The 12618-nt window shown below is 34.6% G+C and overlaps 1 protein-coding gene and 1 pseudogene across 1 annotated transcript; both read right to left on the bottom strand.

Moving 5' to 3' along the window:
* Window positions 1-264: 264 nt before the first annotated feature.
* Window positions 265-1359, bottom strand: LOC120181145 (zinc finger protein ZAT9-like). The gene has a single exon (XM_039186345.1). It carries the CDS (start codon window positions 1357-1359, stop codon window positions 265-267), a length of 1095 nt encoding a protein of 364 aa, XP_039042276.1.
* Window positions 1360-4529: 3170 nt separating this feature from the next.
* LOC120181209 lies at window positions 4530-6744 on the bottom strand (annotated as a pseudogene).
* Window positions 6745-12618: the final 5874 nt, after the last annotated feature.

The following is a 12618-nucleotide window of genomic DNA, read 5'->3' as shown; positions in this document are numbered from 1 at the left end:
AAACTTGCATATGATGGAATTTACCTTGTAGTAAAATGAAAACAAGTTTGAAGCAAGAGAATATGTTGGGGGGGGGGGGTAAATTCACTCGGCTATGCTCTCTGAAACCTCTTGCATCATGAGGAACCTATGCCCAAAAGTTTGTTCCCTTAGAAAAAATCAAACCCAGATTGCAAGTGTCACGTGCCGAGACTTAATCCGGGTGCAGAACCATCGGTCGGACACCGATACAGGCGGCCGGTGACCCCAAGTCGTGTTTCGAGTCTACCAAGCCATGAATCCAGCAGCATTCCCTGCTGCATCTTCCTCGACCGGAGCAGGAAGGTTTAGGTCAATTAGAGCCGGAATCTCGGTTGAGTCTTGTTTGATCACCAATGTTCTGTCATCCGAGCCTCCTCCGACGAAATGCGACCTTTTATGACCTCCCAAGGCTTGGCCAGACTTGAAAACCCTGAAGCAAAATGGACACTCGTGGCCCTTGTTCTTCTTTGAACCCGATATTTTCTCGGCATTGCTGGATGAACCTTTAGCAACACCAAGGCTCTTAGACTTGGTAACTTTGTTATGACTAATCGGAGCCGTAAACGAATCGCTGGCTAAGCTATTTTCACGACTCTCGTGTATCGACTCTGTGCAGTCTTTCGCCTTCTTATGGCTAGCTCGGTGTCCTCCTAGGGCCCTATGTGAATCAAAGGTCTTGTTACAGGTTAAGCACTCGTATTTGCCTCCCTTTTGAGGACTGTAATAAACATTATTTCCATTTCTTCTTAAATCATACTTGAATTTGCTTTTAAACCCTGTTCCAGACGCCATTTTAGGTTTCTTGGACTCGAAGTTATCGCGAAACTCATCTACGGAATCGTCCGATTCCACCTTCTTCGGTCCATTTCTGAAATACCCTGAATCAGAATTCTCTGAAGAATAACAAGTTTCAGCAGATTGCTTCAACTTGTTCTTGCTGGAAACACATTTCATGGCATTCTTAACGGTGATCCTCACATCGATCGACGATGATTTATCTTCCAACGAGAGCAAGTTGTTGTCCGAAGAATCGGCAACCGAATTTGGACCTTTCTTACAACAGGAATCCCTCGACAACATCATCAAACACATCGCCACCTCCTCCTGCTCTTGCACTATCTCCGAAACAGATGAAGAACCATTCCCCAAATTGTCCGAATTATTCGACTGAACACCTATCGTCTTATACTTAACCCTCTTCGATCGCCTCCGACTCGGAGTCGACGTCTCGGTGTCGGATTGACTATCTATAATCAGCTTATGTTTGTCGCCGTTGCCGAAATGATAAGCTCTCTCCTTGTCGGAATGGCAGGACATGTGACCGCAAAGAGCTTTCATGGATCTAAAACCCTTACCACATTCTTTACAAATCATCCCTTTAAACGAAGAGCCATTGCTCGAATCCGAGAACCTCTTGGTTTTCCTGGGATTTTCCCTCAAACCAGCAAATCTCTTGAGCTTGTTCAAGGGAACTCAGCCGATTCTTCCTCAGTTTCTGCAGAATTCTCGTTGTTCATATGAGTTCTTATGTGACCACCTAATGATTTCCCACAAGGGAACCTTTTGTTGCAAAATTTGCAAACGAACCTCTTTTCTTGGCTTTGTTCCATCAATGAATCAACGAAGCAGACGGAACAGAAAAGAAAGAAAAACAAAAACCCAGTAAAGAAGACAAGATCAGTAGCTCATTCCTTACCTCGAATCTTCAAAAGAATACTCCATTTTTCCTTGCTGTAAACAAGAAGCAGAGAAGATAAACAATTACAGATCGAGAAAATAAAAACAGATCATAACAATGGAGATGATAAGACAATACCCAAGAGCTGTGATGTGACAGTTCGTCGTTTTAAGTACAACGAAGAGATCCAAATTCAATTCTTTTTATCACTCTTGATTGTCGAAACGGATTAAAAGTAAAATTAAAAAAATAGGGTTTTTCATTTTTGGAACTGAAGAATATCAAAAGGAAAGAGATGATGGGTCGCTAATGCTAATGATGGCGATGAACAGGTCTAGGAGAAGAACAATCAAAGCAAAAAACCATGACTATTTCTCATTGAGAAGTACATGCATGGAAGGCTAAAGATTAAAAAAAGGCAAGTAAACGAGATGCGCCACGTGTACTCTATCGAGAACAATTCGCTGCTGGATTCAACGATCATGATTTCTCCGGTTTGCTTCAACTTATTATAAATAGATAATGTATTTAAAACTATATATTTTTCATTTAATAATATAAATAAATAGATAAATTATCGATTTTGCCTCGTATATCTCGGTGATTAGATAATATCAGCAACCTTAAACTCCACTCCTCTCTGTCTATACATACATACATATATATATACATACATACATACTGTTTGATAATGAGTTAGGTTAGATCGGATTTTAAGTTAAGATGAATATGATTTGAGAATTATATTATTCATTTGATACTTAATCTAATATAGATTTAAAGAAGTTTTAACCGAATTAGGATATGATCCGAAATTTAAGATAAAAATTGAATCTAATTCGAATATAATTTTTACTTTTAATTGACAAAATAATATTTAATTAAAAAAATTAAAAAGAATGATATTATAACAATTAAGATTTGATTATACTATTAAAATAGCAACCTTATACATACTCCCACTTAGGGCTGACCAACGAAACCGATAAAATCGAAAAACCGACACGAACCGAGTAAAACGGTTTGGTTCGGTTTGGCATTATACGGTTTGGTTTAAAGTCTTCATTCTTTTGATTCGGTTCGATTCGGGTTTTTCATATGAAACCTATTTGTTCTATATTGAACCGAATAGGCAATTTTTTAAAAAAAATTTATAGTTTCAAATGATTTTTTCATTGAAAAACCGATAAACTGAACCGAAAAACTCGAACCGTTAAAAAAATCGAACCGAACCGAAAAAAAACGGTTTCGATTTTTTCAGTTTTTTAACCAATCGGTTTCAATTTAAATATTGAAAAAACGTTTATTTCGATTCGATTCAATTTTTGGTAAAAAACCGAACCGAACCAAACCGAATACACCCCTACTCCCACTAAAAGGGATGGATGATCATATGCATAAGTCAAGATGTTACATTTTGCCATTTTGGTTGCTCACCATGTGTGCGTTTGTTTGTTTTATCCTCTCATTTTTATCTTTAAATAAAAAATATTTAATATTTAAATTTAATATTTTTATTTCGACTTAGTCCATAATCAATTCTTGAATTATTGTTTATTTATAATCTTTATAATAGTATAAAATAGTAAAATTATATCCACTAATACGATCTTAAAATGTCATACCAATATTAACATGATCTAAAAAATATTTAGGACTGATATTATAAAAGATCTAAGAATCAAATGGTGAAAAGTTACCAAATTCAAATACTAAATGTTTAATTTAACCATGAAAAAGAAACCTGAAATAAAGAAAATACTTAATACAAAAATTAGTGTCCAAATTTTACCGTATTTCTCATTTGGGTACCTAAACTTTTTTCGGTCAATCTAGGTGTCTAACGTTTCTAATGTTACACTTTCAGGTGTCTCGATCGTAATGGACGTTAAATTCCGCCGTTAAATGACACGTGTCATCTATGTTGCACGTATACAGATACGGGACAGGGACGGAAAATGGTAATTTCAAAAAATTACAGGGTACGGGATAACAAGAGTACGATATATATATATATTTTAAAATTATAAATAGATATAAAAATCATAAACAAATTCAATACTTCATAGAAAAATTGGTGTAACACCCTAATTTAACTCTAATTAAAATCCTAACATTTGAGAAATTTTCCAAACCCCTAAATTAATTTTAGTGCCCAATTTGAAAAATACTAAAAAATGTTTCCAAATTCGAAATGCTTAGAAAGATCATGGATCAACTAGAAATTATACCAAAAATTATAAATCATACTTTCTCCACCCGCGACTTCTTCATTTTGTTTCTTTTCTTCCTTTTCAGAGAAACAGGGAGCTGAATCATCGGCTTAGGCTCATCATCTGCCCATCAGGACTTCCTCTTCTTGTTCCCACTGCCCGTCTCACCATTCCCGTTCTGTTTTTCGTTCGAATCCGAAGGAGGGTCCCAACGGCTCCTCCTCTGCCTTCGTCTAGTGGTTTCCTCTTCTCCACCCGAGCAAATCTTGTAGGTGGTAATTACTCTGAAAAAGTTCACGAAACGTCCCCATATAAGCTCTAACTGTCCCAGAATTTGATCAGTCGTACCCTACCACCGTGACACGTTCCCGATACATACTCCGACCGTCCTCATGCCCAAAACGTATCGGTACTTGAAACGATACTCTTTTGTCATCTCCGTTCTTCATAATTTGTCATGCTCATATATAATTTTAAAAATAATTGTCATGCTTAGGTAATTTTAAAAAAATTATATTTTTAAGCACTTAGTTTTCAAATAAGCATGCATCACCATGAACATGATTATTTTTTTGATGAAACCATGAACATGATTCATGCATAAGATAAGCGGCATATAGTTGACTAGTACAGGTTTTATTTTAATAAAACAACAATAAAATCGGACATATTCTAAGGACTAAAGACACATGTCATGTAATAACTCAATAGAACTCCAAACAGAATCTTAGAACTATAACAAATAAAAATGTGGTGCAAATGAAATTTGTATAATCGGTTTTATGCGCCTCTTTTGAGAATGGTCTATGCCACGGCCGGCATGTCCTTAAGCCATTGATCCAATGGCTTGCCGATGGAGTAGACGATGAACCCGATTTCCCTCAGCTTAGCTTCATCCACGACGTTCCGACCATCGAAGATGAATGCAGGCTTCCTCATGTTGTCGTAAATCCTTTGGTAATCGAGGGTTTTAAACTCGTCCCATTCCGTCAGAACGCAAACCCCGTGAGCGTCCTTTGTCGCTGCATAGGCATCCCAAACGACGTTGACTTGCTTGATGGAAGTAGGGCTCACCGGCTGGAGGTGAACCGGATGGTCCCAATCGAACTTCTTCATTGCAAGATCCCTCTGAATCTGCTCCTCGTTGACTTGAGGGTCGTAGATGCTCAGTAGAGCCTTGTCACCCAACAGCCCTTTGCACACGTCGATTGCTGGGGTCTCACGAGTGTCACCGGTATCCTTCTTGAAAGCGAACCCGAGAATGGCAATCTTCTTCCCTGAAACGGTGTTAAACATTGAAGAAACAATCCGGTTTACAAACCGAGTTTTCTGGTAGTCGTTGATCTTAATGACTTGTTTCCAGTAATTGGCAACCTCGGGAAGGCCATTGCATTCACAGATATAGACCAAATTCAGAATATCCTTTTGGAAACACGATCCACCGAAACCAACACTCGCATTCAAGAACTTGGGTCCGATCCTCGTGTCTTTCCCAACAGCATGCGACACTTGACTCACATCAGCACCAGTTGCCTCACACAACGCGGACATAGCATTAACCGAAGAGATTCTTTGTGCCAAGAAAGCATTGGCAGCAAGCTTTGATAACTCGGCAGACCAGAGGTTGGTGCATATGATCCGCTCCACAGGGACCCAATGCGCATACACATCCCTCAATGCTTCAATTGCCTTTTGACCTTCAGATGTCTCCCTGCCTCCTATAAGAACCCGATCAGGATTGAAAAGGTCCTGAATCGCAGTTCCCTCGGCAAGGAATTCCGGGTTCGAGAGAATCTGAAAATCAATGCCTTTGCTATTGTGGTTCAAAATTTTCTCAATCGCCTCTGCTGTTTTAACAGGAACAGTCGATTTCTCGACCACGATCTTGTTAGATTTCGATACATCGGCAATCATACGAGCAGCACTCTCCCAGTAAGTCAGATCAGCAGCTTTCCCAGCTCCGAGACCTTGCGTTTTCGTCGGGGTGTTAACCGAAACAAACACGATATCAGCCTCCGAAACATGCTTCTCGACATCGGTGCTAAAGAACAGATTCTTCCCCCGCACTTCTTAACCACCTCGTCGAGTCCGGGCTCGTATATCGGAAGAACATCACTGTTCCAGGCAGCAATTCTCGAGACAGATATATCGACAACGGCCACTTCAATTTCAGGGCATTTCAATGCAATAACGGCCATCGTCGGCCCACCAACATAACCAGCACCAATACAACAAATCTTCACCATTTTCGATTATCCTACAAACATTAAAAAAAACACACACCCAATTTCTTCTCAAATCATGGAGTGTTTAAAGAACAGCTCCCTAAGATACTACTAATTAAACATCGGAATTAGCAAATAATGATGTCGGCAGCAATAAAATAATTGTATCCATTTCTAAGTAAAACAAAACAAGACAAACATCGATGAAACTACTGATAGAAATCAGATCTATGGTTTCCAAAATGAAAAACAGGGAATTAAAACATCAGAGATCCGACATGTAAACCGACCAAAAACAATCAGTCAAATTTACTATTCATCTTTTAAAAAATTAAACTAAAACTTCAAGTAAAGTCATTTATCTTAGAGATCTGATAAAAAAAAAACAGATCCACCAACTAACAAATCCAAAAAGGAACACAATGGGGTCAAAACTATAGACCCGAAAGGAAGAAAGTTGTCAAGTGCAAAATCGAAGCCGAAAAGGGAAGAAAAGACGAAATTACCGTAGTGGGTCTTGAGTTGTTAGATCAAAGGGGAAAGAAAGAAACAAGATTTGGGTGAAGAAGGAGAACAGGGAAACGATTTTGAGGTGAAGGATGAGAATGACTGACGAGCCTTTATTTATAGTCACCTAAATTGCCTTGAAAACCCAGCATTGTTCTTTTTTAAAATATACTATAATTTTATATTATAATTCAATTTAGTCGTTCTATTATATATATATAGGATAAATTACATCGAAGAGTCACTGAATTACGTTTATATATATATTTTGGTCATTAATTTTTTTTGAAATTATAAAATAATCATTAAATTTGATTAAATTAAGATTTTTAATCAATGCATCACTTTTTAAAATTTAATTAAGATTAATACCAATAACATCTTATATTACTATTACATCATAATTTGTGATAGTTAGTTCAACTTTAGAAGTGAACAAATTCATTAAGCACAGTGGGGGTGGGGGGTTTGAATTCCGTGTTTGTGAACGGAACAAATTGAGTTGGAGGATCACTCTCTCCTATGTAGAATGCATTATCCGATCTAAATTAATTGATTAATAAATCAGATACCAATGATTATACAAAAAAATTAAAAATATCAATCGAATTTAACTCATTTATATAATATGGAAATTTATGGTCAACTTTGTTGGAATTTAGAAGCAGTCGTAAATAGGGATGGAAAACGGGCGGGGATACCCCCTCCCCATTATCACTTAATATTTTTAAATCCACCACCCGTCCACCACCCATAATGGGTAAATTTTTTCAAATCTACACCCGTCCACGCGAGTACATTCTCAAATTCATCTTCACACCTACTACCCAACTGGAGACATACCCGGCTAGACTCGTCTAACATCATATATCTTATACAATATTAAGATTTATAAATTAGTCTCTAAAATTATACCTAAATTCATATTGGACCAAAATTTAATGGGTATTTAGTAGGCGGGCAGATGCGGGACGGGTAAAGTCTCAAACCCATCACCCGTCCACTACCCGCGATGGGTACCACTTTCTAAATCCACTTCTGTCTACTACCCACTAAAGTTATACTCATCCCCGCTCCAATTGAAACGGATACGGTGCGAAATCCATAAAATTGTACCCGTTTACTATCCCTAGTCGTATAAGGCCAGACATTTAAAAAGCTTATATTTTGTTAATATTATTAAGCATGAGAGTGTGACGGATGGTTTGTCTCCTTAATATTTGATTTCTTAAGGACCACTTTTACTACCATGATTGCGATTCCATTCCATTCTGGTTTTAAAACGTGAATGTATTTTTGTATTTTAATTGATTTTAGATGTCATATACATATATTGTTTTTTATTATTATACTACCGATGAGAATGATTGAATTAATGATGGAAATTTACATGATAATATGGTTAATAAAAAATATAAATAATGTTTATATGATATTAAATATCTATTTTTTTTTAGATTTTATAATACACATAAAAATACATTTAATATTTGAATACATGTTGCCTTTTGCACGAATCAAGTGATCTCTGTGGTAAATGAATTTTTGTTATTTCTTGAGAACCCGGGTTCGAGCACCATAGATGACAAGTGTGAGCGTTCAATGTCAAAAGGTTTAGAGTTATCCTTGAACATATACTGCTTTGTACTTACCCAGATTAATTTAAAAAAAAACTGAATACACTTGTAAAATTATTTTTCACTGATAATCTATAAATAATATTTTTATTAAAATAATGGGTAAATTATGATTAATAATACCTAAACTATCAAATTTGATCTATTTTAGTACTTTAATTTTTATTTTTTTAAAATCATTTTGAAAGTTTAGTTTTTGTTTCATTTTAGTAATTCCGTTCAAAATCTAACGTTAAATTTTGGGGGGGAAACAAAAATTTAGGTAAGTTGGTTCGTGCAAAAAATGTTCTTCTTTAACGAAAAGACCCAACAATCTTGTAAAAATAAATATGTAAAATTAGATATAACATAATTAACGTGTGATGCAATAATTAATTTTGTCCAAACCAATAGTTCCTCTCATCATTTCATTCCCATTAAACTTGTGAGCTGTATTTGTTGATATTATGTGACAACAATTAATAAAGAAATTAGTGTAATTTAAACATTATGATGTAAAAAAATGATGTAATCAAGATTCAACAACTTGATAATTTGATGGGTGGGGGATGGAATTCTTTGAACAAAACTGGCGATTGAAATCGATTTAAAACCTACCACCTAATGGTTTACAAGTTAGGCCATCGTTTCAAAGCTGCAAGCAACTAACTACAAAATTAAGCCTAAGGGTTGTTTGTTTGGCTCTAAATGAAATCATTCAGCGCATTTGTTTCTTACTTCTGAATGATTCGATGCTGACTGATTCAGCAAAATAACGCTGAATGATTCAGCACATAAGTACATTTTGAATGATTCAGAACCATTATCAAACAACATGTCACATTCAGAGTTTATTCATACAGAGCATCTGAACCATTCAGCATTTGAATCATTCAGCGCTTAATCATTCTAAAGTAAATAAATAACCCTAAGTCTCGAAGTTTTAAACCCAAATTGGAAGATGGCCAAACTGCAAGTATTTGGCACAGCTTCTTGAAAACACTACATTGATGTTTGAGTATACAAATTTTTACGGACGTGGTTGTTTAAATCTGAATTTTTTTATTACTGAACATCTCAATAATTATTGTATTAGAGTTTTGATAAACTAGCGAGGACTATTAAACTATGGTCAAAAATTATTTTAACTACTAATGTTTCAGTTTGATTAAACATATCACTCTACTATTTAAATGATTCATTCAAGCCACTCTCTGTTAATTTTTAACAAAGATGGTGGCATATCCGTTAATAAAAATAACATAATTATACGTTTATTCCTCAATACTTACACATTCTATAAATTTAATCCTAATTTTATAATTAACCCTTCAATCCATAGGGACCACATGTCAACATATTATTATGACACATTTTCAAGTGGCACGTGTCACATGATTAGAGAATTATTTTAATTAATTTTAATATTTTAATTTGATAATAAAAATAATATAATTATACATTTAAGTGGCATGTGTCATATTATTAGAGAATTATATCCACCAACCAGGTGGACACCTGGTGTAAAGGAAAACAATTGCACCATTAAGATGCTGTCTGAAGGCATCGAACCATAACCCTTAGCAAGCCTTAACCAATGGGCTAACTATTGTACATGAATTCATATTGTAAACACCTTTATATATTTTGTTTTATATTACTTCACACATACACATATATTAAATTATTGAAACAAATCTAATAAATAAATTATATTTTTCACACACATATATTAACACCACATGCAACAAGTAAGAAGAAGAAGCATGTTAACACCACTGGCAGAATTCACTGAAAAAATTTGTTGTCGTCTTATGCTCAACAAGATGAGACATTCATCTGGCAGAAAACTGCTGATGTTCACTGCTATTCTTCTCGGTGAGCATACACTGATAATTTTCACTCTTTTCAAATTGATTCTTCGATTTCATTATAAACAATTCATTAAAACTATATTTTGGTTGTTCATGATTTTACTTTGATTTCATTGTATTTGTTCCCATGAACTTAACATTCAGACTTGTGCTGATGTTTTGCTAACTTCAATTTTCTTGAATATAGCAAGAAGAATGATGTGCCCCTATGTAAAGAAGGACATGACGACGCTCACTATTATCAAACCTTGATGCCATGTATTATTGGAGCTTCCGGCAAACGCTGGATTCCTATTCAGAACAAGTCTTCTAGCTCATATTTGAGCTCTGCAGAGCTTGAAGTTCATGGAAAGTATTTTTCCAACCCAAATAATCTCTCTCCCTAACTTGTAACTTTTCTATATATAGTGAATCTTCAGTTGTTTGCAGTTTGAACTATTTGACTACTTAATATTTACATTTTCAATCTGCATATGCATCTCTCTCTCTCTCTAGAGGCCCAGTTGAACAGTCAAAAGTTCCTTTTTCTCCTTTGACATGATAGCATGCAGCGCCAATCATTCAAATGATCATATTATCATTATTTAATGTATCTGGTATGTTAAGGTGTGATCCCTTCCCTACATATCCTCGAACATATGACCTGCTTCATTCGGATGGGCTCCTCTCATAACTTACTTCAGAGAGGCGCACTTTGATGGAGTTATTTGTAGAGATGGATCGAATTCTGCGTCCTGAGGTATTTGGTGTTTCTATATCATCATATTCTATAGTCCCTTTTTAATCATGTTCTGTGTCGGAGGTATTTGGTGTTAAGACTGTTTGAAGGAAAAGCCACCGATGTATATTCAACCTATCCTCCTCAACATGCTCATCTACTGAAAATGAAAATTGATAATTTTAATCAATGCCGTATAATGTCATTCCTTTCGATGTGCCCTAAAATACGTATATTAACGAATACTTTCCCAAATTGTTACTTCTTGACCAACCGTATATTAGAAGTTTATGAATTTAAATGGTTATGAGCATGTGTCTTTTGCAGGGTTGGGTTGCGATCTCTGATAAACTAGGAGTTATAGAATTGGCACGTGAACATGCTATACATGTACGATGGGATGCAAGGATGATTGGTGTCGTAACGGTTTTCGCCGGGCACGAAATTTTTATACTTGACGGGAAAAATAATGTGAATAATAAATAATTTGGGAGTCGCCATCGGCCTTTTGGGTCAGGTAGGTCGAATACCTAAAAATTATCTTTTAAAAGAGTTTTAAGAAAACATCAGTTAAAAGATGAACTGATCTGCGTTTATAACCAAAATTTGTTCTTTTTAATAAAAAATAGATTCGTGGTCGGTTACGTTTAGGGAAGGATTAGCACCCCTACAACGCCCAAAATTGGTACTTATTAATTAAAAAATTATCTATATTATTAGAAATTTAAAAATCCAAAATATATTAATTTATAATCCTATTTAATTCAAATATTTTTTTAGAAAATATTAAACATAAATAAGATATTTACTTATTTAGAAATATCAGAAAAGGACTTCTAGGTGCCTTAAGACAGCTCTTTTCTTCGATATTAATAAAATTAAAATATAAATTTTTTATCATAATATTTAATTTTAAAATACCAGAATAGGACATCCAGTTGTATTAAGATTGCCCTTTTCTTTGGTATTGAAAAATAAATATATATTAAAATATGATAAAACATAATTTATGTAAAATCAAATTAAGATTTAATTATTATTTATTATATATATTTATGTGACTATATAATAATAAAATAATATTTAAATATAAACAAGTACAATTAAAACATAAATAATCAATAATAAAAATAAATTAGAACTATATTTAAAAGCAGTAAAACTTTATGAAAATATTTAAATTTAGTGACTAAATTATAATCTAATAAAATTAAATACTAATTTGTAATTATTTAAAATTACAGGGATTAAACATGCTATTTTCCTTATTTATTAATTTGGTGACTAAAATAAAATTATATAAAATTCGAATATCATATTAAAATAAATTAAAATATATACTCGGGTTTAAAATATTAATTATTAAAATTAAAGGACTAAATATGATATTTCCTAAATATATTATTTTAATATAAAGGACTAAAATAATAAAACTAAAATTAAAGAACCGAATTAAAAGGATTATAAATGATTTAGTGACTAAAATGTAAAGATTACAAATTAGGATGGCTGCGGAAAGGGTTTAATTTTTAGTTAATTACAAACAGACCCTCCCCAAAACGGCGTCGTTTGGGGAGGGCTATTTAAGCCCATAACCGGCTGGCCCGAAGGGCCAGCTCTCATTTCTCCTCTGCCTCTCTCTTTCTTTGAGAGAGTTAAAAATTCTCGCTTCTCTCTAAAACAGAGAGAAGCACACCGGCCGACAGCCGTTCGCCGGCGTTAACATCGTCGCCGGCCACCGCATCCGGTGGTCGAAAAAGTTTTTT

Source organism: Hibiscus syriacus, unplaced genomic scaffold (genome assembly GCF_006381635.1).
Source record: "Hibiscus syriacus cultivar Baekdansim isolate YM2019G1 unplaced genomic scaffold, ASM638163v2 tig00112517_pilon, whole genome shotgun sequence".
In the NCBI taxonomy this organism is placed as follows: domain Eukaryota; kingdom Viridiplantae; phylum Streptophyta; class Magnoliopsida; order Malvales; family Malvaceae; genus Hibiscus; species Hibiscus syriacus.
Note: the sequence above shows the minus strand (reverse complement) of the source record. Positions and strands in the feature narration are given on the sequence as shown.

Excerpts from the sequence above, each read along its gene's own strand:
- LOC120181145 (XM_039186345.1), bottom strand. The coding sequence starts at position 1,359 with ATGAAAGCTCTTTGCGGTCACATGTCCTGCCATTCCGACAAGGAGAGA.